General features: G+C 38.7%; 2 protein-coding genes across 6 annotated transcripts in view; one reads left to right on the forward strand and one right to left on the reverse strand.

Annotated features, from left to right (window-relative positions):
- RALGAPA1 (Ral GTPase activating protein catalytic subunit alpha 1) overlaps positions 1-10,745 on the forward strand; it is a 221,418-nt gene extending 210,673 nt beyond the window's left edge. For 3 of the 5 annotated variants that reach the window (XM_079912214.1, XM_079912215.1, XM_079912219.1), the window contains exon 40: positions 9,402-10,745. In XM_079912214.1, coding sequence (XP_079768340.1) covers positions 9,402-9,550 — 149 coding nt within the window. In that variant the 3' untranslated portion in view covers positions 9,551-10,745. Of the gene's footprint in view, positions 1-523; positions 908-2,471; positions 2,503-9,401 lie in introns of those variants that run through there. The other 2 variants (XM_079912216.1, XM_079912217.1) reach the window with 2 other exon arrangements.
- Positions 10,746-12,920: 2,175 nt separating this feature from the next.
- Positions 12,921-14,616, reverse strand: INSM2 (INSM transcriptional repressor 2). The gene has a single exon (XM_079914202.1). The coding sequence runs from the start codon at positions 14,599-14,601 to the stop codon at positions 12,934-12,936; it is 1,668 nt and encodes a 555-aa protein (XP_079770328.1). The 5' UTR covers positions 14,602-14,616; the 3' UTR covers positions 12,921-12,933.
- Between the last annotated feature and the right edge of the window lie 12,934 nt (positions 14,617-27,550).

The raw sequence follows: 27,550 nt of genomic DNA on the forward strand, positions 1-27,550 counted from the left end.
CTCTTAAAATAATGGAAAACTTGCTTGAATAAACTTCCAGTCATTGAAATATAAATATTCTTCATCATTATTTTCATATTTGGCCTTTAAATTTGATTTATACTTTCTTTTACCTAAATACAGTTCCTTTAAAAGTCAACAGTCTTCATAAAAGCACATACACTACGTTTTATCTGAGCTAATGGGCAGTAACTATTGTGTTTCACGGAATCGTTACTGAAGTATCTGCAAAAGAAATACAAGTTGAGCAGGCACTCTCAACTTCAGAGGATCAAATTTTATGGCCAAGAATATTACCTTATCATTTCTAATTTTACAAATAAAGTTAACATAATTGGTCTAGATTTAGAAGTACTTAGAGTAAATTATTTTGTAATATTTAAAGATTATAAGAGGGTACTGCATTTTTACAATTAACTAATTTTGAAGAAATCAGTAAGAAAAAAATGACTCATGGCCTTCCTATTCTGTAATTCTTTGCACTCCTTATGATTGTTTCATTTATTTTATTTTCCCTCTTTAGATCATTAAATATCAGTTCTGTTTATCTGAAGGTAAGACAAAGTGTCAAACAAAACACCCTTTGTTCTTCCCCCATTTCCTTTTTTAAAAATTAGCAAGCACTAAGCTTGTAACTCAGTTAAGCAAACTTAACACTGCCCTGGTTCATACTAAACATTTCAGAAATTGTCACTAAATTTCTTCCAGAATTATACTTACTAACTTAGGTCTGCATGAAACACTAACACTGGTTCTGGGATAAAAATAACTAATAATAGAACCCTTGGTTGAAGTTAGTTACACCTTGTTGTATTGACCTTTTTGTTTCTCAGCATGAAAATGTAGTACTACTGAACTGAAATGGTGTGTCTTTGTATTTTGTAATGTGTTGCATTGTTATTGGGTATCTTAACTCATCAAATAGTTATTCTGTTGTGTGCCTCACACCATACTAGGCACCTGAAATACAAAGATGACTGTTTTAATGATGTTCAAGGGAAGCAGGAAAAGAGAATACAATATACCTGAAGTTCATCTTAATAAGCCTTCAGATTCTCTTCATATTATATAAAGTTTTCTTTATATTAAGTAGTTTAAGAGGCACAGTACTGGCCTTTACTGGCCTAATTTGCTTGCAAAAAAAATTACTGTAATTCTCAATTAAAGTCGATGAAATTAAAGCTTCCATTCCTGTCACCAATTAATTGGCCATTATAAAAATAATTTTACAAAAAAACTTGGAGCCCTTTCAATTAATTATATAAAAGACCTAGCAAAGAGAAAATTATATTAGACTGGGTTGACACTATCTAAAATTACACAGCTCGGCATAAGAAAGATGGTAAAAGAAAGATACTAAAAATAAATTAATGAACAACAAAATAAAAACTAGTTAAGTATACCTGGACATTTCATTTTTAATAATAGAGAATATCTGATAAAATATCAGACATTATTAAAATAGACATGAATAACACTTTTGTGTACCATACATAGAGTTGAGCCATAAATTTCACAAATGAAAAATATTGATAATAAAGCCACGTTCAGACTAACTTTTCCCCTTAAATGTATAAAGGCTGTCAGTTTTCATGTTGTAGCTGTTTACTAGCTGGAATCCTTCATATTCCTCTTCTTAATGTTCTTCTTATATTTTGCATATTATCCTGCACATTTGGCCAGATGTATAACATGGGAAGTAAGTAGTATTCTCACTTTCTGAGACATTAGGTAAAGAGTGATACAGCAGCCAAGTCAAGGCTCTTTGGTTAATTTTTTTAAACTGTCTTTGCCTTTAGGAACTGTTAGAAACATACACTTGAATTTTTAAAAGGTGTTTTTAAACACTGTAACTAACTTTTCCAGTATTACTTAATACATTTTTATGGGTTTTTTTTGCAGACTTTAATAGTTATGAAAGATAAAAATTTTTATCAGTGGTTTTCAATTCAGCACAATAATATAAAAAGGAAATATTTACTCCTTTACAGTAGCAAAAACATTATGATATCTGAAGAATGCTTTTTTATTCCCAGTCATCTCAGATTTTGATTTTCCTGTCACAAACCAACCCATAAATGTAGAAGTCCCTTTAAAGTTGTAAGTCAAAGTTGAGAGAGAAGACATGAAATAGGCCATGTAATAGCCATATGGACCTGACTTATGTTTTTCAAAAATTACATAATGTGAAGATTTTTAGGTTCATTATTACTTTTTTTTTTTTTTGCGGTACGCGGGCCTCTCACTGTCGTGGCCTCTCCCGTTGCGGAGCACAGGCTTCGGACGCGCAGGCTCAGTGGCCATGGCTCACGGGCCTAGCCGCTCCGCGGCATGTGGGATCTTCCTGGACCGGGGCACGAACCCGTGTCCCCTGCATCGGCAGGCGGACTTTCAACCACTGTGCCACCAGGGAAGCCCCATTATTACTTTTTAACATGATGATAAAATTGATTTGCCCCATTGAGATTTAGATCATTAAATATCAGTTCTGTTTATCTGAAGGTAAGACAAAGTGTCAAACAAAACACCCTTTGTTCTTCCCCCATTTCCTTTTAACTTGTAATCGAGAATCAACCGCAATTGAGAATCAACTTTAGATATCTCATGCATACCCCATCCGTATAAACTAATACTAATCAATACTAATGCAATAAATTGAAATTACATTTTAAAGGAATACCAGTACAATAATCATATAAAGGATATAATCTATTCTTTCTAACCAAACCTATAATATAATACTATTCAGTGGAGTAGTGGAAAAATACTGTTTTAAGTTTGGCTTAAAACTTAACGTGGCTCAAGCTTATTTAAAACGTACTTCCTGGTTAACAGTAATGTATCTGTGATGACATTGAAATCCAGTGGGGCTTCTTCTAGATAATTTTTAGTATTATTTAAATAGATACAAAAAACATTTTTGGTATATCATAGTTGATCCATAAATTTCATAACTGTATTTTCTCAAAATGGACTGTCTGTGGCAGTAGACTGATACTTAAGGGAAATTATTTTTATCCCTAAGGTCACTGAGGGAGATATCGTGATGTCACACTTTGTTGATCTTCCATAACTACATTAAAACATTATTAGATTTTTCATGTCCTTTATTTAAAAAAAAATTACAGGAAAAAAATCCCTTTATCTTTGTCAGGCACGTGTGTGGAAAATATCAAAAGTTTTACTGTAACCCTCTTTTTTAACATTCATGAACACCTCTCCTCCGACTCTAAACTTTAAAATGAAATTACTTCTCTTCTTGGCCAGATTATATTGGCAGTTCAAAATCTAGGTATTTTTCCCTAATGTCACGTTGTCTTTTCAAATCAAGTTGTTTTTTTTCCTCCCCCTCCAATTTTTTTTTAAATAAAAGAAAAATCTAGAATGCCAACAAGAAGAAACAGGATCCTGTTTTACTGCAAGTGCACAGTAAATATTAAGTTATCTTTCTTATTAAAAATACACACATAGAACAAATGTGTGGATACCAAGGGGGAAAGGGGTGGGGTGGGAGGAATTGGGAGATTGAGATTGACATATATACACTATTGATGCTATGTATAAAATAGATAACTAATGAGAACGTACTGTATGGCACAGGGAACTCTACTTAATGCACTATGGTGACCTAAATGGGAAGGAAATCCAAAAAAGAGGGGGGATATATGCACATGCATAGCTGATGCATTTTGCTGTACAGTAGAAACGCACACAACATTGTAAAGCAACTATACTCCAATAAAAATTAATTTAAAAAAAAAAAAGGGAAGAGGAGGAAAGGGAATGTGCAGAGCCAGACACAGCAATTTTGGAAAAAGGGAAAAGACAGCTGTTGAGGAGGAAGCCTGGTCTATCCACACCACACTTAAGAGCGGCCAACAGTAAGGGGTGGGGACACCCTGAACAGCACAGTGAGCCTTCGGGTCCAGCACAAATGTGTGTGCTGCCCGCAACAGAGAAAATGTATATATAGCAAAAAAATAAAAATAAAATATATATATAATACACCCAGTTTTTTTCCAGTATTATGTCTTTTTACTATCATCAGCCATAAGTATTTTTCAATGCCTATTGTGTAGCATATCTAGAATTACAGCTAATACTCTATTAGTTGAGCTAGTATGTACCTCTCTTTGGATTTGTTTCTCTACAAATTAAGTTAGAGATTTTAGTATCAATACTTTAAAAATTAAAGGGGTGATTGGTATTTGACTCCCTCTATATATGCACATGTATATACATATAAATATATACACACATATGCATATATATGTACAGTTGACCCTTGAACAACATGGGTTTGAACTGCACAGGTCTACTTAAACATGCATTTTTTTTCAACAGTATATATTACAGTACTACACAATTTGAGATTGGTTGAATCCGTGGATGCAGAACCATAGACACAGAGGAACCAGAACCACCTATAGGGAGGAACTGCATGTATGGAGGGCTGACTATAAGTTATAGGCACATTATATAGAGGGTTGGCGCCCCTAGCCCCTACATTCAAGGGTCCACTGTATACATACATAAATATACGTATACATACATACCACTTTGCATAATTACCTTTAGAAAGCGTATAGGTTCCTATCTAAGTAAATCTTCTAAAAATTAGTAATAAGATTCAAATATTTCTATGCCATCAAAATAAGAGATAATCTAACAGTGATTTTGAAGACCTAGAGTAGTGTCTAATCTTCCTTAATTCTAACCTCAGTTTTGCTGTTAATTCACAAAATCTGTATTGCCACATGTAGATGAGATAGTATTATGATTGTAAGGCCCATCTCTTTGAATCTTTGAATGGAATGAATCATCAAAATTTAGCCATTAAACTTGTCTCCTTTTCCTAGGCTTTGAAATGATCTGGAAGAAAAGATTGTAGCTCTTCAGAAAAGATTGTAGCTCTTCAGAAGACAGTTATTTTATATATATCCTAAATATTATTTGTCAGTGCCAGTAGAAAATGTTTCCTTCAACATATAACATAAGCTATAAGTTTGTTTACTGTGTTTTTAAAAACAAATGTTTTTAAAAATAAATAATCATATTTATTTATCACTAGGTTAGCCTGAAATTATAAGCAGCCAAATGTGTTCTCTTTTCAGTATTTTAAACTTAGAAATTTGGCTTGTATGTTGTTGACCAAGAAGCAAATAATATTAATCTTAAATAAAGTCCATTAACCTTTTATAACAATAATTACTAGGTTCAGTTTTCATATAGAGCATTCATTCAGATGTAAAATTTGTGTAATGAAAATAATTGAGCAATTACTGAGTGCCAGGCGGTGTGCTAAGTACTATACATGCATCCTCTCACTGAATCTTCATGGCAATTCTATGAGACAAACAAAAAACCTTACCAACAGTCACTTGGTAAAGTCAGAGTCTGACTTCAGAGTACTTGAAGTATTATAATTACTCATTTAGTCTAAATATTTTCAGTCCCTTCTTGATATTGAGAGAGGAGAGAAATTGCCCAGTAACCTGTCATATTTGCAAATTAGAAGTTGTTAAAAATTTTTATTTTGAAGGCTCTACTTTTCCACCCATTGAAAAATCATTTTTTATTATTTATTTATCTTTAGTATAGTTTTAAGGTTGCCGTGGGAGAGCTATGGGTTTTGGAATCAGACTGATCTGGATTTAAATCCTAGCTCTGCTATTTCTTATCTGCATGAACTCAAATGAATTAATCTATCCTAAACCCAGTTTTCCCATTTGTAAGGAGATAAAATATGACAAGCTTAGACCGATATGTTCTAAGTCTACAATAATGGTAGTTCTTGAATATCTTGAAACCTCATGTTTGCCTGCGTTTCTGTACTGTTTTATTTTAAATTATGTGTTACTTTATGACACTCAGTGGTGCGTCCACACCAATCTTAATCACTTACCAACTCCTTTAACAATATTAAGGCAGTAAGATTATTTGGGTAATCTGTCCTTTAATGTAAGGTTATGTTTTATAGGGATATTAACATAAAAGTGGATATTCTTTATTTTCCCCCAAACTAAACAGTTACGTTGAGTTCTCCACATTTTAACAACTGATGTTTTCTAAGTGGTCATTTTCTTCAAAAATATTTCTAGTTTCTGTCCCTTCTTTTCTAATCCTCATCTTTTTTGATCTAAAGTCTATTAATGTTTGCTCTTATCGTAGTTTTATTATATAGCTACACTTATTGTATACCTGCTGTGTGCCAGGATCTTTGCATATGTAGGCATTCATTCCCCACAACTTTGCAAAATAACTAGTATTGTCTTTGTTTTACAAATAAGAAAACTGTCTCAGGTTAGTTTGCCCAATATCCAGCATCTAGTAACATGACAAACTTGTCATGGGTCTGTCTAACCCATGCTCTTTCTAAGATGACGCTGCCTCTTAGTTCAATGTTAATTAGAATTGCTTTCAAAGTCACAATATTTTTAAAGGCTACGTTTAGTAGGTCCAGTAACTTTAGCAGTTTTAAAGTGGTCATACTTGTCAGCAAGCAGTATAACCAAAGCCACAATAAATAACAATGCATTGAGTTCCCTTTTACAATCTTTATAGATGCTCAAAGTCATATTCATCATGTTATTTGTAATAATAGCTCATTGTAGTCAGTGTACAACATATGAATCAGTTTATTATTCCATCAAGATACAGACAACAGTCTGTGTACTGTAAAAATGTTATTAATAGATACTATATGTGAAACATAGGAGCCCATACTTTTTAAACTTCATACTTGAGAGGATATATTATCAATAGAAATAAATAAATCAATATTCTTTCTGACTCAGGTGATATAAATCAATACTTAGGCAGAATAGGATGTGAAATGAAGTGTAAGTATCACATTATTCTTTAAAGTTGAGATCTATCCACCATAAATTATTTATAGAGTTTGGGTATGCTGAGTATTTATCACAAACATCATTAGCTAAAACATGAGGCGGTACTGTATACCACACACACTAAAAAGCCTGATTTGACTCAGTTGAGTGAAAGGGGGTTTCACCTTGGAGGCAGTAAGGGAGACATAGAGGAATTGCTGTTTTTGAGGAAAATATTCTTTGAATTTGGCGTACTCTAAAGCAGTGTTCTGTAATAAAACTTTCTGTGATGATGGAAATGTTCTGTATCTGCACTGTCCAGTGTGGTTGCCACTAACCACATGTGACTGCTAAACAATTTAAATGTGGCTAGTGCACCAAGGAGCCAAATTTTTAATTTTTATTTTTTGCATTTATTTATAAATTTTTTGCATTTATTTATAATTTTAATTTAATTAACTGTGATGTGGCAATGGCTACCACGTTGGACAGTACAGCCCTAGAGATTTTATGACTGAGTGGTTAGCATAACATGCCACCAGTACAATGAACACTTTAAAAGGTAGATGTTTAAAGAATCTCTCATAGACTTTTTTTTCTTTTCTTTTTTTCCTGTTTGAACTTGTTTTGTTAGTGGGTAAGTATAACATTTGAATTTACAAAGCATTTGTCCATTGTGAAACCTCATCACCCTAATGCATTGCATGCCCAATTGTGTTTCATAATAAAAACCTGATTACTGTCTTCTCTACTCCTCTGTTAACACCTGTAAAATTCTGCACTTTGTCACTCATATCTGTTATCTATCTTCTCTTTTGTTTTCTCACTTCTGCTCGCTACTCCATTTCTTCATTCACAACAAAGAAAGAAATGCAGTGATAGTTCTCTTCCTCCCAAAACCTCCACTAGAAAACATTGGCCATCTCAAGGTAAACAGCCATGGGAAGGCCTCTCATGACTGGCCGGGAATAGTATGCATTACCAGCAAAGCATGAGCTACTGCTCTTCACCTTCCTTCTGCCATCCATCTGCAGTGCTTCCCCAAAAAGGTCCGTGGATTCATATTCTCCTCTAGGTTTTCCAGTATGGGCCCAGTATGAACCAACTCAGATCTTCAGGAAGAGTAAAGGTGGACAGAAATATATGTCCTTCTTGTATTTTGAAGGTCAACCTCATTTCAATTAGAAAAGAGAATGTTGGAAAGATTACCTTAAAAAGGAGGGCAATTTACCTGGATTAGGATTAGTGATAAAATGTTTTTTCCTTGACAATGTATGTTTGTTCTTAAGTATAATATTTGGCCTTAAAAACTTTTAAGTGTTCTACAGAGATACATTCTTAATTTCCTAAGACATCTCAGTAGGATCTGTACCGCTTATTGAACAGTTTTATGTTTCCTTATAAATATTCATAACTTCAGTTTAAGCACAAATGTTTCATTATATGGAAATAGTCGTATAAGTATTCCCAAGCTCGAAGTGTCAGTGTGGTGCTACGCTGGCTAACAAATATGCCAAAAGTTTCCCTACAGAGTTAGGAGCTGTATAAGTTTAAGCCTGCAACCTGTGTGACATGTCTTTGTTTGTGACACTCGTAAAGATAATTTTTATATACATAAGACCAAGGAAATCTGGATTAAAATGCCTCAAAATATACAGAATTTTAAAAAATTTGTTATTGTGTTATATTTTCAGATTTTTCTGGAAGGGTTTTTAATTTTTAATGTAATTTCTTATTCATGAAATATTTAAGAACCTATAGTGTGCAAAGTTCTGTAGTATTGCTGTGAATTAGAGAATCATAACTCAGAAATAAAGTACAAAGGTGAAGAACTACTTTGTAAATAAATGATATGAAGAATTTTCCAATTTCAACTTGTTTTGCTTCTTTCAAATTTTTATATCTTACTAAATTCTACTGGTTATCTACTTGCTATGACTGGATAGTGTAACTGCAAAAGTTTAAGAAAACAAAAGCATTACTTGTCAATTCTAAGTTGAGACACTTTGAGAGATCAGTTTGTCTTTTTTGACTTTCAGATAAGAGTTCTTGTCCTCTTCCTTCCCCAGGGAATTTATCTTGCTCCTTCTTAAAAGCATATTTAACTACCTAGCATGTATAATGGTCTCATACTGCTAAGCTCCTTTTTGGAAACGTTTGGTGCTGTTTTGTTTTCAAGTTTGAGCAATGAAGGCCCTTTTCTTGATTATACCCTGTACCCTAGAGATAGGAATTGGTCCTTCTCACCTGATTCTTAAGCCCTTACGTGCATGCTAATGGTGCTTTGGATCCCTGTCCTTTCTGTCCCAAAGATTTTGATTCCCATTGCTTTTTCTGGGGAGCTCTCTGGTTGGTTCTGGCTCTGGAAATAACGATTGGTGCTTTCTTGCTAATATGATGACATGAGCCTCCAGATCACTGTCATAACAAGCAAGTTTGGGGCTTGCTCTTTCCTCTCAAAAGACCTCACTAAGGGTTGGGATCCATGCTGCAGATCTGTAGCAGAAAAGTTATTTCTTACAGGATGAGTGGCTGGATGACTTGCACTAATGCTCTTGCTGTTTCCCACAGGCTCCTACCCAGAGATTCTACCCAGTGAAACTCCCACAGCAACGCAGGTAGACGGGGCTGACCTGGCCTCACCAATGTCTCCTCGAACTAGCAAAAGCCGCATGTCCATGAAGCTGCGTCGTTCCTCTGGCTCAGCCAATAAATCCTAAGGAGACAGCAGCCCAGCAGTGATCAGCAGTAGCCACCTTAGCATGAACATAGCGTTAACCCTTTCAGGCTTCGTGTTTGCCATAACATGCATGTTCCTTCCTGAACATTTATTTTAGAAAACACTGGATTTAAATAACTTGTAACTTAGTATTTTAGATTTGGGTTGTTTATTCGGTTGGTTTTCCCCCCACACTCCAAGCTGCCGTATTGGGGGGGGGGGAGTTTTATTCTACACCCTTTACCTTCCCTAGATAATTATGTCTAAGTAGTTTTACTTTTAATTTCGTAATTAACTTTGAGCCAAAATATAATTGGACAGATAGTCTCATTATTTTATTTATCGTGCCCCATTACAACTTTATGGCTCAGTAAATATATAATTTTTTTAATAAATGTACATCTTTAAATTTAAGCATTTGTAAAGTTGTAGCAATAGTTGCAAATCTGTTAATACACAGGATATGTATGGATTATTTATGTTATCAAAATAAACCACTTAAATAAATGGTCTTTTAGTATCTCAAGTTCCAGCTGAAATAATTTTAGCATTAACTTTTTCTTCCCAAAGCAATGTCTCATTTCTTTGCTGTGCAGGTGATGCCATGACATATCTAAAAACCAGAAAAATCACTGTGCTGAACTTTGATTCATGTTTAGCTTCCAAATATTTTTCTAATGTTTTGCTTTTTAAATGGTATCACTGTTAAATGCCATTTCTGTTTTGAGATTGTGGCCCCTTATTGGCTGCTGGATCCTGGTATATCTATGTTCTTTCTTAAGTACCAAAAAGGGAGGAATGGGGTGGGGTGGGTAGGAAAATAGAAAAGAAGGAGAAAACTTTTCTGACATAAATGTGTGGCTTAAATTATGTGTATTATTGTCAAAGAAAAGGGAACATGACCCAGGAGTCTAAATTAATCTAATATTGTTAATACTGAACTTGCACGTGCGGGTTGGTGTACCTTCCACCCTCCAGAAGTATTTTCCTACAGTAGATAAGCTGCTCACATTTTGTTTTGAACGAGCATCTCCTAAGGAAATGTAGCATGACATTGGTACTAACTGCATGTGTAAATACATCATACTGGCAAACTATAAAATATAAATTATGTATCATCATTCATGTAGTATCTACAAATTTGTAACAGTGGAAAAAAGATAGTATTTAATAATACAATAAAAATATTCTTATCATTTCGTGTCCATGAGTGTTGATTTGTCTTTTGTCTTCTATATTTTTTCAGACTTAAGCAGGGCTGTATGATTAATGGAGAGATGTAAAGCATAAACCTAGGTTATCTTAGCTCACCATGAAAACTGAATTTTAATTCCCTTCTCAGGATATACCCCACCTTATTTCTCAGAGATCCTACCACAGTCATTAAAACTACAGGAAAATTTTCACCTTCATAAGAGCTCGCAGAAACTTCCCCCAGTGCACTTGGTTAAAGCATCAATTTATCTCACCCTCATGCTTTGATTTGTTAAATTTTACTTTTTTTTTTGGTAATATACATTCAGGAACAAAACTTTTTACAGACAGTTTCTATAGCAGGCTTTCAGAGTTCCTGTGCACTTAAATTTTGGATTGCCTTATAAATAAAAACAAATGCCTATGAAACTATGTAGAAAATAAACTTAAAAAGTCCCGTGAAAGCTTATATAAAGGATAAACATGGATAGAGACAGTCCCTGGGAAAAAGATTAAACAATATAGACAGTTTCCCACAACCAAGGTTAAGAATTGCAGAAAAGATAAAGTAACTACACATTTCTATAGTGCTTTCATTTTTAAAAAAATAAACAGCTAAAGGTTTGGTGATATGTAACAAAATGGAGTGAAAATACCAACTTAAAAATACGGAAGTTGATTAGCACAGTTAACGTTTTATTCATCTTCAGATAAACTATTTACTAGCTTTTTGAAAAAGAAGAAAATATTTAAAATATATTTCCTGTTGACATTTTTGGGTAGTAAAGTATCTTTAATATTTAAAGAACAGTACATATTCTTTACCTTTTGGAGCTCAGTCTATGCAGCCATACTTCATAGTATATATACTATATAAGGAAATTTTCCCATTTCTGCATCATTACATTCATTTACAAAATATAATTTCTCCTGTCTGTATTCTGTCTAAATGGGTCACAAAGATTATAAAGCAGGATACTGGCTTTGGGGAGATAAGAAGTGAGGCTTTTTAAAATAGGCTGTGTTCAATGGGATTCTTAAGACAAACACAGAACACAACAAAGCACCAGCTATGTACATTTATTTGGTGGTAAGCATCTTACAAATATGGGCTATCTGTCAAGCAATATTCAGCCAGTGTCCCAAACTGGCTATTAGGGCATAGGTACAGAATGTATGCTAAGTATGGTAATACAAAAAAAATCAAAACCAGGTTGCAGCTGAAAAGAAAATATTGAATATTGAATGAATTGCCATTCATTTCCATAGCGGATTAGAAGTATTAACATCTTCCTTAAGCTGAACATAGTGTCGTATATAATACACATTATGATTACAACAGAAGTGTTAAACAATTTGGATGAAACCCTACTAAAACAGTCAAACTTCAGGAAATGAGTTCTGTGTTTCCCAAAAGCTATTTAAAGAAAGGTTTAAAGTATCTTCCTGAATACTGCACACGAGAGCTAGAGGTGAGAATTTGGGGGGTGTCTCAACTCCTTCCAGTAAAGAGGTGCTATTCCCCACCTCCAAACACTAGCTTAAGAGTGGACTTAATAATTGAGAAAAGGAAAGTTTACAAGGAGATTTCTCGTATCCCCCAAAAGCGCGCAAACATCTTAACATTTCCTGCCCACAGACACAGGTCTTGTATTTCCCACCCACCCGACGTAAGTTTGGCACCAATCACATAACTTTTAATTCACAGAATATACAATGCAAGATATCTGACCCTATTGAGACAGAAACTACACAGGCGCCTGCGATGACAAGAGGAAGAAGAGAAAAAAAAAAAAAAAACTACCACTTTTGGTAGCTAGAATCCTTTGTAGATAGAGACATGCACGCATTCACTGCGACTTTCCATAGGAATTACAAGTCATATAGGATTCATTGGGGTCTCCAGAGTTTGGTGGGAGCAGGGGAATCCTATTTTCGTGGGGAAAGTGAGAAGGGATTTAAAGCTGATCATTCTTGACCGAGAACGGTTATACCATATACATACCTGCTCTAGAGAGGGATTTTACATTTCGCTGCCCGCTCCTCTGGCAGCACATTGACTACTGGGAGTTTTAGGAGAGAAAATAAAGGAAGGAAAAAGGGTAAACTTGCAAGCTGAAGAAAGCCCCACAGAAATTCTCATGATCTGTTTGCTCCAAGGCCACCCTCAATCCTCTTTGTCTTTCGCCCTCAACAGCCCGGCCGCAATGGCATCTGCAGCAGCAGTACCTGCCGACTTTCTGAGGGGTGGCACTTATTGATGTGCCGGGTCAGGCCTGGGGAGCTAAAAAAAGTGGACGGGCAGTGCTTGCATGAGAAAATTTGCTGAGCACTCCCGTCGGACGCCCCTCCTGGGCCCGGTGCTGCGGGAGGCGCCCCGGCCAGAGCGGGCAGGAGCAGCTCCTCGCGGACCGCATGCCACAGCCGGTGCTTGTCCCTGATGTCTGCCGACGGGAAGTGCGCCCCGCACAGCGGGCAAGCGAAGGCGAGTGGGGCGGCGCGCTCGGAGCCAAAGCCCGGGGCAAGCGCGCGGGCCGAGCCTGCCTCGTGAGTGGCCAGGTGCTTGCGCAGATAGGCTTGGCGACGGAACTTTTTGTGGCAATATGGGCACACGAAGATCTCGGGTCCCCCGGCAGCACTGACCCCGCCCGGCTCAGGCACCCGGCGCCCCAACACCCCCGCCGTATAAGGGACCTGAGGCAGCGAAGGCTCGGGGTGGGACAACACCTGGAGGCCTTGTGATGGGGCGCTGTCCCGGTGCTGCTCCGCCCCGGAGCTGTCCCCGGCCTGCGGGTGCTGATCCGCAGTTCTCTCTGCCCGGTTGTTTTCCTTCCCCTCCGCCAGGAAAGATGCAACAGCCCCGGAATCCGGGGAGGACGAGGTCGACGAAGGCGGCAGCTTCCCGTCGGCTGAGGAGACTGTGGCGGCATTGGCCGCTGCGGGACGCGGCTTGTGCCAGCGGCGATGAGAGGCAAGGTTCGCAGGGCAGCTGAAGACCTTGTCGCACTCGGGACAGCGGTACTCGACGCGCACGATGCGGGAGCAGCGGTGCTGAGCCAGCGCGAAGGGGTCTGCGTACTGCTCCTTGCACAGCTGGCAGATGAACTCCCCCAGCGGCGTGCGGCTGCCCCCCAGGCCCCGGGACGGCGCTCCGGGCTCCTCCTCCTTGATCTTCAGGCCCAGCACAGGGGACGTGGTGACTTCATCGGTGAAGCTCAATTTCCTCATGGCTTTTGGCTTCTTGACTCCGGCGGCCGCGGGCCCAGACGTGCAGCCCGGAGGTGCCTTGGCGCAGCGTTCGCCGCCGGTGGCCCGCTTCAGGCCGTGCAGGGAGGCCGAGAGAGGCGCGGGGTCCGGATGGAGCGCGGGGTCTGGGAACGGTGCCCGGAGCGGCAGCAGGAACTGCTCCCGCGAGGTCGGTGCTGCTGTTGGCGCCACCGAGCAGGAGAAAGCGGCCACGGTGGCGGTGCCCCCGGGGAAGGACTCAGCGGAGACGGGCGAGCTGAGGCAGCGCTCCAAGAACGCCCGGCGCAGCTCCGCGCCCGCCGGCTTCGTGGGGCTGGGGCTGGGCCCGGGACCCTCCCGGCCATCCGCCCTCCACTCCGCGCCTTCCCTCCCGCCCACCGCTGGGCTCACCCCAGCCTCCCTACAGGACGACCCCGACAGCTCGCGGGCCGCTTCCTCCTCCGGGGTTGGGGGTCCCGCCCTCTCCGCACCGGGCTGAGGGGCACTGGAAGCCTCCTCGGGGAAGGGCGGCGCCCCCTGGGGCCCCAGCAGGGGGAAGACCCGCTCTGCTAGGCGCATTCGGTACGAGCCACCTGTCCGTTTTGTTCGCTTTACCAGGAAGCCCCGAGGCATGGTGGAGTCGGAGCGCTCGGGGGCAAGGAGTAACCGGGGCGCCGCAGGGTCTGATAGCGGGCGAGCACCGCTGCTGCCCGAGCTTCGCCGCCGCAGGCATGTGTCCGCCGCCTTTATAGCTGAGACGCGGGCCGAGGGACCGCAGGGTCGCCTTCGGCCGGACCAGCCAATCAGGAGTGGGAGCGGCCGCGGGGGGTGGGGCTTTCTCGGGGCTGGGCTCGCGGGGGGCCCGGAGGCGGGCGGCGGAGGCGCGGGCCCCGGCGCCCGGCTTAGCTGCTGCCTGCAGCCGCCTCCTCCCTGCCGCCCACCAGGCGAAGACGCCCGAAGGTAAGGTGCGGAGTGTGAGGAAGCTCAGCACTCCGTGCCTCAGCGGCCTCCAGGGGCCGTCTGGGGTGCCGGGCGGAGAGGCCACCTCTCAGCGCCCTCCTTGCGGGCCCGGGACCCTGCTGCCCACCGCGCGTGGGAGTCGGACGGAAAAGCCCCGGCTCTAAGGTGGCAGAGCTGAGATGAAGGGCGACGGGGAGGCGACCGGTTGGGTGTCAGCCGGGGAACGGGTTAACGTCCTATGCTCGTATGGAGCTGATGAGAAGCTGCGACAGAGCGGCAGGGCGGCTAAATCCACCGCCCCGTGCCTACACTTGATGGTGGGAGTACGTCTGCCATCGAGTATCGATCGAGACTGCGCGCGTCTGTGATACTATGAGAATCCATCTGGGAAGAAGGACCCTAAGTGCGGGAGATCGTGCGTGCTGGAAAGCCTCTGCAGCTCAGGACGCCAGCAGGTTTCTGGGCCCTGGTCCTCAGAGCTTATAAATGCCTCCTCCCCGATTGGGAATAGGAGTGGGGAGGGGAAAATGGGATCTCATTTTCGACTGTCCTCAGATCAAGTGGTTTTTCTGTTCACACCTTCCACTTGTACTACCCAGAGACATGACAGTGCCTAACTGACCTGTTTAGCATGGAGTAGATTGAGTGAGAAATACTGGTGGAATCAGGATTACATCTGCTTCCCCTTGGATAAGAGATATTTTGCAAAAGGTGTGCTATGGACCTTTAAAAGCTCAAAAAAATTTCATCCAGCACTGTTTTAAGCACTAGAAGAGATTTGAAAGTCTGTAATACTAGCTGAGAACTATGAAATAATTAGAAAATATATGACAGATGTATAACAAAATGCCAAAAATCCATGGTATAGAAAAGTACAATCTGAGAATAGGAAGGGGAAAGAACTGTGTTCAAGCCTCCTTCCTAAGCCAAACTGCAGAAACAGACTGAGCAATGTGTTTTCAGAGTAGACTATGGCATAACAGATCCAGTCATCAATAACACATATTGTCTTCCTTCTAGTGAATGAAGTATTTTTACATAGAGAGCATTATTTGAGGGAAGATTTGGAAGTAATTATATATTTGTTAATACTGGCTATATTTTATGCACTCTACTTAAGTAATCTGATCTTTTCGCAAACACAAAACAGAAGTAGATATTATTACTCTCCTTTTTTAATGAGAGGATTGAGCTGTAAGAGAAGTCGTGTAACTGGCAGAAGTCACCCAGAGCCCAGATTCAAACCAAGTTCTAGCTAATTCCGAAGCCCAGACTTTCCATTATACCGGTGTCTTCAAACTATTTTTTTTCTGATCACATCCCATAATAAGAAATATTTTACAGAACACACACGTAACTGAAACAAGTGTTTCACAAAATAATGTTTACCCTTAACTAGGTGCAATGCAGTTTTGTATGTTCTACTCAATTCTATTTTCTTTCTTTTTTAAATGCTAGTCATAGCAAACAAATTTATTTCATAACTCACTAGTGGGGATTAGGTCCCACAGTTTGAAAAACACCATCATTATGATGTTTCCTATTAAACAGGATGAAATCATACAAAATTAAAGAAAGTAAATAAACCTGACACTTCATAATTAAAATTAATATTCTGAATCACTATTTAAAATATTTGAGTCATTTAGTAGTGTAGGTAAACTTAGTTTCCCAAATTGATCATTTCTGACATGTCAGTTTATGTATGACTTCTAACTCAACTTCTTCTCAATGTTTCTCCTTTCCTCTTTCTCCTAATGACCCAGATATTGTGTGGTTTGGAAAATCTGATATAAGAATTTTAATACTTTAAGATAACCCCTTTTCAAGAGGGGCTTTTCCTTGGGTGCCTAGTACTCTGTGAGAATTGCAGTCAACCATATGACTCAGCATTTGTGCTTCCAGGTGTATACACAGAAGAATTGAAAACAGGGACTGAATCACACACCGGCAACACCAATATCCACTGTAACATTCTCTACAATAGCCCAAGATGGAAACAACACAGTGTCCACCAAGAGATAAATGCAATAAACAAAGTGTGGTACATACAGATGACAGAATATTATTCAGCCACAAAAAGAAATGAAGTACTGATACATACGACAACATGGGTGACTTGAAAACATGATACTAAGTGAAATGAGCCAGACACAAAAAGACAAATACTATAAGATTTTACTTATATGAAATATCTAGAATAGGCAAATTCATAGAAATAGAAAGTAGATTATTATTGATGGTCAGGGGCTGGGGGAATGGAACTTATAGCTTAAAATGGTTACAGAATTTCTTTCTGGAGTGATGGAAAAAGTTCTATTAATCAATAGTGGTGAGAGATGGACAACACTGTGAATGCAATTAATGCCACTGAAATGCACACTTAAAATTGTTTAAATGAGCATTTTTGTTATGTGTGTATATATATATATATATATATATATATATATATATTATATTTCACCACAATAAAAATTTTCACACACACAACAAAAAAGAGTGGAAGGCAAAATCATGGCATATCAGACTGTGAAAAGAATGTAAAGGACTAGGTCATGTAATTTGGACTTTATTATATAGGACAGGCACAGAGAGTCAGTTAAAGTTTTAAACGGAGGGAGTGACATTTGCTTTTGAAATTGCATGAGGGAAAGTATCTTTGCCTAAACTTTCTGCCAGAGAGAGAAAAGGAAACACAGATAAATGAGTCTCCTCCCCTCAGTCCTTCCCCTTTCTGAGAGTGTGGGTCTGTTTCCTAGGGAAAAAAAATCATGGAAACTTAAAAAGTCAAAAGAGCAGTTAAAAAGTGAGAATACTTAATGAAGTAATCGGCATAGAGCTGATATTCAATAAATATTTTTTGAATGAATGGTGCTAGTTATTAAATGGATAGCAAGTGTGTCCATCCATCTATCCGTGAGTCCTTCCAGCCATCCTGGCTTCCAGACATCCTGTCTTCCATCTGTACAGCTATTCAATAAAATCAAATAACTGCTCTGTATTCTTTCCGTGACAGTTCAGAAACACAGTGTTCAAGGAGTATCTTTATTTTCAGGAAAACAGATTTGTGTAGGAGAGGGTCTGGCCTGCACCGAGCTGTTTTTATTCCTGCCCATCATTTTACAGAAATGTACCCTGAAATCTCTGGTTGACCCAAAGGACATTGATATCACCCCGGTTGCCAAAGGGTCCGCCCTCCTACCAGCTCTGCTTCATTCCTTCCTGAGGAAGGGCAGACCGTCGGGGGCGCTGCCATACTGTCGCTGCAACTCCCCCTCCTCTGAGGGAAACGGCCACCTCCTTCCCACTCCATCCCCTTCCCAGAATGCCTCCTCTGATCTTTCCTCTCCTCATCACCTCATTCCCTCAATATCCAGTGAATATCCGACCTCCATTAAAGGAGAGTTTCCTGAGTTTCACTGCACACGGGCATCTGCTATTCTCCATACTCTGTAACATTTGTGTTGGCTACCCTGTAGGCTAATACTTATCTAATATTGAGTTAGTATGATGTTACCACTATGAAACAGAGCAAATAATGATTAGCATATAACAATGCACAGCCATTTCTCTTCTTGTATTCAAAATTTTAAAAAGCATTATTATTTTAAAAAGAAGAATCGCTATCAAATATTTTCTACAGATCCAATAGTTCTAATAGGCCTCCCTCACACTTCCCCAGAAGTGTCACTTGATCACAACCTTTCTGGAAATCAGTGTAGCAATGAATAGCAGAAGCTTTAAAAAATAGGTATACCCTTTAATTCACCAACTCCTCTTTTAGTAAATCATCCAAAAGAAGGGAAAAGATTTGCGCGCAAAGCTGTTTATCACTGTGTTCTTTGTAATTGTACATAATCAGAAACTACCTTGAGTAAATCGTGGTGCAGCTATACTACAGATGGTTACACAGCCATAGAAACGCAGTGACTCTGACAAATATGTATGTCTTTATGTTAAGCAAGAACAGCAAGATGCAAAGTCACATGTATAATAAATAGCTCGAGTATGAAAATACAAAATGAATAAAACCCTGGAAGGAAATATGCCAGAATGTTGTTGAACTTGCTTCTAGTTGGTAGGGATTTTATTCTTTTGTTATTTTAAAAAATTTTGTTTTTTTTTTTTGCAATAAACACATAGCACTATGATAATCAAGGGAAAAAGTAATGTACAAACTGCCTTAAATCCTTTCTGGTGTTAAATGTGGTGTCCCTCAATGACAGGGGGACATCAATGGGAATTGCACAGTTAAGTAGCATTCTCCAGAACTTCAGGCCCTAGAATGGAGATGACAAACCTCTATCATGCCACAGGCCTTCCAGTTGAATAACAATTCGGGGAAGAGATTAAGGGTTAAATCAAAGGTAGAAAAAGGGCTAAAAGGGGAGAGAAAGAATTTAGATGGATACTCTCCACTTAGCTGTAAACCCAGATAATCCTTCAAGATATGAACACCGCTTTCTCCATTTTCCCACTTAGAAATTATGATAAGTATGGCAGTCCCTGGCAAGACTGTGAAATCTTTGCTTCTTTATCTACATCTTCTCCTGACAATAACACTTTTTTTTTTTTAGTGCTCAGGACCTTCATCTGCTCTGTTATACTTTGATAAAAACTCATAAACACTGAATTCTCTCTCAAGCTATTTGCATTTTAAGTTTCCTATTTCTAATTACGGAATAAATTACTTTGATTTAAATTCAAGAATTTTGAGATAATAGCAATCAGGAAATTTTCTGTAGAGAGAGACTTCTTGCGCTGAAATCACAGTGTATGTAAGACAAGCTCAGATAACTGACCTACTTTCTAGTCACTTGAATATCAGATGATTACTCAGAAGGAACTTTATTTCTTCTATTTCCCTGCTCCCTCACCTCAACATAGACATGCCCCTGTACAAGGTAAAAACCAGTGGCATAACTGAAGTGGCACCTACTAGGGGCCCCTTCTCCCCCAAGAACTTGGAAGTCAAACGGCCTCTCATACATCTGATGTAAAGCTCTTGATTTCTTCTCCTAAACCTAATCCTCATCTTGGTAAATGGCATCTCCATTCAATTAGCTGCTAAACCAAATCCCAGAAACTTCTGGCTCAAGCCAAACACTCCAGGGACTTCCCTGGTGGTCCAGTGGTTGAGACTTCGCCTTCCAATGCAGGGGGTGCAGGTTCGATCCCTGGTTAGGGAGCTAAGATCCCACATACCTTGAGGCCAAAAACCAAAACATAAAACAGAAGCAATACTGTAACAAGTTCAATAAAAACTTTAAAAATGGCCCACATCAAAAGAATCTTTAAAAAAAAATACAAACACTCCGTATTCAATCCATGAGCAATTCTTGGCAGCTCTACCCTCAAGCATTTCCTGAGTTTGAAGACTTCTCAGATTCCCTCCCACTATACTCTATTCAGTCTCTCTGCTTCCACTCTGGCCTCTCTGTAATGTATTCCTCATTCAGCAGCAAGATGGATCCCATTACAATATAAACCTGATCACTTCACTCTTTTGCTCAAAATCTTCAGATAACTCCCTACCATATTTGGAATAAAGTCCAAAACTCTGACTGGGCCCTGCTATTCTTAAACCACATCTCCCACCCTTCTCTTCCTCATTTTGTTCCATACACATTGATCTCCTTATTTTCCTCAAACGTGACATGTACCCTTCCACCTCAAGGCCATTCATGCTACCAGAATGTTCGTTCTTCAGATATGCTCACGAGTTGTCCCTTCACTTCATTCGGGTCTTTATTCAAAGAAGTCCACCTCAGAAGGATCTTCCCAGACCACCTTAACTGAAATGGCAGCCCCACACCCACCAGTACCCTTCATCATTTCCTATCCTTTTGCTCACCTTGCTTTCTCTTGATAGAACTTATCATTATCTGTCACCACATTATATATGTATTTGTTTATCTGTTAATTGTCTGTTGTCCCCCGGTAAGCTGTAAGGTCCATGAAGACAAAGATTCTTTGTTTTGTTCACAGCTGTATATCCAGTGTCTATAACAATGCCTGGCATATCCATAAATGAATTGATGACTAAAATAGTGAGCCACTGGATTTTTAAAAAGCATCTCTTTTTTTTATTACTGCAACCTACAAACCTAGAGCCCAGCTTGAGCACAGAGGAGGGAAGGCAAAGTCATAAAGAGCCCCAGATTCTAGATATTTGGGAATCTTGGTGCAGAAAAAATGAGAGGAATAGAAAGGTCTTCCTTGAATTGTTATACCCTTGGAAGATCTTTTCTCCCCACTTCAGCCACCTGACCCATGGCTTAGATCACTCCCATTCCCTCCCTCTGAAGCCCTTCCCTACAAGGAAAATAAATCCCAGCTCATAACCAGAGTTTCTATCTTAAGCTGTCCAGTACCCAAGAAACTAGGAGAATGGGAGCAGAAAGAAGATTTCCAGCTACTTAGATGGAAAGACAAGACTCAAGATAAGACTGCCTGTGTGGAAAACAAGGAGTCTCAGGCATAGGGCATGGAGGGTAGGATCCAGATTATTGAGAAGTTTAACATGGGAGCTTTATGGGGAGACGGTATAGTGTAGTCGTCAAGGGCACAGGCTATAAAGTGAGATGGTATTATGTTCAGTTCCAGCTCCACTACTAGCTGTTTCATCTCAAGCACCTTACTTAGCATTTTGCAGCCTTAGTTTCCTCGTCACAAAATGGGAATGGTAACAATTATCTCAAAGAATGCTTTGATCATTAAATATTATTATGTATTTTAAAGGCTTAACACAATGTATTGCACACACTGAGCCCTAAATGAATGGAAGGTATTATCATTATTATTAAAGTGTTTGATATGAAGGAAAACTATTGATACTAATGGCAACTATAAATTCTACAGAAATAACAGAATAATTTATGTGACCGGCTGATACTTTATACCCAATAACGATGCAAGACGGCACTGATTGTGCATGGCATTTAGTATGCTCAAAATTAATTTTGTTTTATTGAAACAAGATTCATGGGACTTCCCTGGTGGTGCAATGGTTAAGAATCCACCTGCCAATGCAGAGGACATGGGTTCAATCCCTGGTCCGGGAAGATCCCACATGCCGCAAGGCAACTAAGCCCATGTGCCACAACTACTGAGCCTGTGCACCACAACTACTGAGCCTGTGCTCTAGAGCCCATGAGCCACAACTACTGAGCCCACGTGCCACAACTACTGAAGCCTGCACGCTCTAGGGCTTGTGCTCCGCAACAAGAGAAGGCACTGCAATGAGAAGCCCACGCACTGCCACAAAGAGTAGCCCCCGCTCGCCGCAACTAGAGAAAGCCCATGCACGGCAATGAAGACCCAACGCAGTCAAAAATAAATAAATAAATAAATGAAAAAAATTTTTAAAAGTAAAAGAAACAAGATTCACAAAACATACACAAGATGGAAGAAGTGTAGTTTACTAGATTAAGCCCATGATTTGGAGTCAGGCCTCAGTTTGAGTCCTTACTATGCCTGTATGACTTGGATAGGTTCCTTAAGCTCTGTGGTCCCCGTTTGTTGTCACATGGGCACAACAGCACAGTATTCTCCACAAGTGGGCCATCGGCCTGATGTCCCTTGTGGTAAGGGATGTGGCGCAAAGTGGAGGAGTTGAGACTGGAAAGATAAGTCGGGGCCAGATTGCAAAGAACACTGTATATACCGCACTAAATTGAGTGTGGGTATTATTCAGAGAAAGCCACTGACTTTTTTTCTAGAGCATTGAAATGATATAATCAAACCTTTGTTTTGGAAAGATAACTCTAATGGCTGTGTTGTTGTAAGGCTCTGGGATTACGGTGAAGATGTGGAGAAGGTTAGGAGAGTGGGATGAGACCTGAGGTAGGGAGTTCAGCCAGGAGAATATTAAAGTAGTTGATATTTGAAAAGACACATGCACCCCAATGTTCACAGCAGCACTATTTACAGTAGCCAGGACATGGAAGCAACCTAAATGTCCATCGACAGAGGAGTGGATAAAGATGTGGCACATATATACAATGGAATAATACTCAGCCATAAAAAAAGAATGAAATAATTCCATTTGCAGCAACATGGATGGATCTAGAGATTATCATACAGAGTGAAGTAAGTCAGACAAACACAAATATCATATAATATTGCTTATATGTGGAAACCTAAAAAAATTATACAAATGAACTTATATACAAAACAGAAATAGACCCACAGACATAGAAAAAAAACTTATGGTTACCAAAGGGGAAAGGGGAGAGGAGGGATAAATTAGGAGTTTGGGATTAACATATACACACTACTACATATAAAATAGATAACCAACAAGGACCTACTGTATAGCACATTGAACTATACTTAATATTTTGTAACAACCTATAAGGGAAAAGAATCTGAAAAAAATAGATATACATGTATGTATAACTGAATCACTTTGCTGTTCACCTGAAACTAACGCAAAATTGTAAGTCAACTATACTTCGATGAAAGATAAATAAATAAATAAAAATTAAATTAAATTGAAAAGTTAAAATTAAAAAAGTCGTTGACAGAAGATGATGTGGCCTCACTTATTCAAATATTTTGAACTGTTGTCACATGGGCACAAGAGCACAGTATTTACATAACTGATTGATGAACTATATTATTATACAGTCTCTATGAGTGCTTTTCTCCCCATGTTAAGCAGTGAAATAGATAGCTGACACATTCTAAAAACTGGAAAGTAGAAATTATAACTTGACTTTCAGTTGGTCATGAAAGACTGCCTGTTGAAACTGGGATTCACTTCAGAAACTGTAAGCAATTGGAAAAGAGTGAGCTTGAGCTAGAAGAAAAGGATTTTCAATGGCATCAGGTGTTACAATGGAAAGGTATTTTAATTTCTGTTACTCAGGGAACATGACAGCACCATCTCTGTCTTCTAAGGTATTTGTCTCATCAAACTCTTTTAGCCACTTCTTTGGCTCAGTATATAACTCTCCTATACTGTAGACACTAAAACCTTTGTCAAGGCTGCACAAAGATTCCATCTTCGTAATTTTATAGAGATTCTTCTATAAGAATACCTACCTCCTTACTTCCAGTCTGAAAAAAGTAAGTATTTTCTGGACCTGGTTCATTGCTCATAAAATGAGCAGATTTGAATTCTAACACTGTCATTTACTGAAGAGGTGATCTTAGAAAATTTACTTCATCTCTCTCTCAATTAATAATTTTTAAATTAGATATAACAATACCTACATCACAGAATGAGAATTAAATTGAATGAGATGAACTAAAATCCTCAACTGCACTGGCTCTTACTCATGCTCACTATTGGTATTTATGTACTTGATGTTGCTTGTAAACTCACATGGGTAGAGACTGACTATCTAACCAGCTTTTTGCTACACAGAATAATGTGTTATGTGTCTCAGTAAACATTCTGAAATGATAATGACGGTTGCCTACCTGGCTAGGGGGAAAAAAGCCTTATCAATCTTTATCTATATTTTAGATTAAATAAATTCCATTCATATGCTTGAAAAGAATGTATATGTATTTTGCAGTTGTACATACCAAGTATTAATATATGCCTCCTCCCACATATATATGGTAAATTATGTTATTTCTCTTTGTAGTCTCTCAATTTTTGCTCTATATAGTTTGAGACTGTCATAGGTATGTATAAATTAAAAGCATTATCGGGACTTCCCTGGTGGCGCAGTGGTTAAGAATCCGCCTGCCAATGCAGGGGACACCGGTTTGAGCCCTGGTCCAGGAAGAGCCCACATGCCGCAGAACAACTAAGGCCATTCACCACCACTACTGAGCCTGCGCTCTATAGCCCGCGAGCCACAACTACTGAAGCCCGCGCACGTAGAGCCCGTGCTCCGCAACAAGAGAAGCCACCGCAATGAGAAGCCTATGCACCACAACAAAGAGTAACCCCTGCTCGCCGCAACTAGAGAAAGCTCGCGTGCAGCAACGAAGACCCAACATTAATCGAACGTCTCATCAGTATAAAGTATCCCTCTTTATCTGTAGTAATGCTTTCTGACTAAAGTCTGTTTTGTCTGATGTTTTCCTCTAGATGCATCAACTATCATTTGATTGGCATTTACAAGGTAGGAATTTTTCTTTTAATTTCAACCTTTCTTTATCATCATGTTTTAAATGAGTCTCCAGTTAACAGTAGCTGAATTTTTTAAACCAGTCAGATAATCTTTAACTTTTAATTGGAGGATTTAGTCCTTTTACATTTGTGTAATTGCTACCATATTTGAAATGAAATCTACCATCTTCAAAAGAGTTTTCCATTTGTCTGATCTGTTACATTTCTTTTGCTTTTTTTACCTTTCAGACTGATTTCTGATTTTTATGTATCAAATTCCCCCCTCTACTAATTCAAAATTATACTCTTTGCTTATATCCTCTTATTGATAATTTAAAAATTACATCACAAATTTATCAGTTTATTTTTATAATATTAAGGAAGTTAGAACACTTTAAATGCATTTACCCTTTCCTGACATATGCTACTATTGTTGTGTACTTTAATTTTGTATTTTAAAAAATCTACAAGACATCATTATTATTGTTTTTCACAGATAATATTCCTTAGAGTTACCCACAAGTTTTCCACTTTCTGGGCTCTTTCTTGTATCTCAGACTTCCCACGTGGGATCATTTTTCTCCTGCCTGAAGTACATGCTTTAAAATTTCCTTCACTGTAGATTTGTTAGGAGCAAAATATCTTAGCTCCAGTGTGTCTTTATCCACCTATAGAGTTCTAGGTTGGTAATTATTTTCTTTTAGCACATTGAAAATAACATTCCACTGTCTTCTGTTTTCCATTTTTTACCTGTGAAAAGTCAGCTGTCAGTATATTGTTGCTCTTTTGAAAGTAATTTATCTGTTTCTCTGGCTGCTTTTAATATTTGTTCTTTGTCTTTGGTTTTCAGACATTTTATTTCAATGTGCTTGGGTATGGTTTTCTTTTCATTTATCATGCTTTCTGTTCACAAGACACCTTAAAATCAATGACTTGAAGTCTTTCGTCAATTTGGAAATTCCTCAGCAGTTAACTCTTCAAATAATTGTTTCATCTCATTCTCTTTCCTTTCCTTCTAGAAATGTGACTAAACCCATATTAGACACTCTCACTATATCTTCTGTGTCTTTTACCCCTCTTTCCCCCTCCCTCTCCAGGCTGCATTCTGGATCATTTCCCTTGATGTATCTTCAGGTTCATTAAATCTTAAATGCATGTCTAATCTACATTTAAAATCTTGTGTAAAATTTATAAATTTTACTCATGAAATTTATTTTTATTTACAAAATATACTATATTTATAAATTTTATTTAAAATAAAACAATACTTAAAATATTTTAAATCAGAATAATTTGGTTCCTTTTTCAAATTCAAACTTGCTGTTTACTTTCTGTAGTTTCCCATTCTCTACAGAGAACTGGAAACGGGTCTTTCATGTCTTTAAACATCACCATAATAATTGTTTTATAGTGCACACCTCATAATTCCAGTATTTAAAGTCTTCATGGGTCCGTTTTTGTTGACTCTTGTTCATTTCATCTGGTTTCCTTGTGTACCTGATTATCTTTGAGAAGATAATACATTCTCATATTCTGCGAAATATGTGAATGTGCTGAACGTCGTATTTGAAAATTTATTTATAGAAATTATTTAGGCCTATGATAAAAGTATCTTACTCAAGAGAGGGCCTGTATCTCCTTCTGCCAAGCATCTGGAGGCACTGCCAATCCAGAATTATTTTAACCCAAGTTCGAGGATTTGAGATTCACTGATCCAGGCAATTTGAACACAAGCATTAAATACTCAAGGGCTTTGGAGTCCCAGTATCTTGTGGAGGAGGTTCCCCTCTTAGACCTCCTGTAGTGTACAGCTTCTGGGTTTTGCTTTCTGTTTCCTTTGCACTGCAAGTCTATCAAGACAAACACTCTGATTTTTGCCAATCAGCAAATTCCCTCAGGGCAGAAAAGATCCGTATTTCGATTCCCATTTCTCCTTCACCTTTAGTCTGGTAATTCCATACTATCTCTTCATACCCTTTTATGCTTGAAGAATAAATTTTAAATCTAGATCTTTTAGTTATTCTCACTGGAAGAATTGATCTAATTTAACCTAACACTACCAGAACCATTCAGTCAGACTAACATTTTAAATGTTTTTGACAAATATTAAGAAAATGTCCTTCAGAAAGGTTGTACCTGTTTATACTTCTATCAGCAGGCTTAGGAATGCCTTTTCTTTACCTTTTTCCCTTGACTATATATTCTGTCACTTATGAGACAAAATACTTGCCAGTTAGATAAGTGAAAAGTATTATTTTTACTAAGTATCTGTACTTATTTAATTACCAATGAAGTTTAATGTTTTGTAATCTGTTTATGTAAATTATATTTCATTTTTTATAATTTAACCTATTCAAAATTTCTGTTTGTTATTTTTCTTAGGTCCTTTGGCTATTATAAAGCTGCTACCCACCAAAAAAGCTGTATCAGTTATTAAAATATTAAACTACTTCTGTACCAATAAACAAATAGCCACTACCCTTCCAAATGTTCTCCCCTTGGTTCCCCCAGATGTTGCAGCCTCTCCCAAACACCAATCACCTGCCCATT

Source organism: Stenella coeruleoalba (genome assembly GCF_951394435.1).
Source record: "Stenella coeruleoalba genome assembly, chromosome: 2".
NCBI lineage: Eukaryota > Metazoa > Chordata > Mammalia > Artiodactyla > Delphinidae > Stenella > Stenella coeruleoalba.

Excerpts from the sequence above, each read along its gene's own strand:
- INSM2 (XM_079914202.1), bottom strand. The coding sequence starts at position 14,601 with ATGCCTCGGGGCTTCCTGGTAAAGCGAACAAAACGGACAGGTGGCTCG.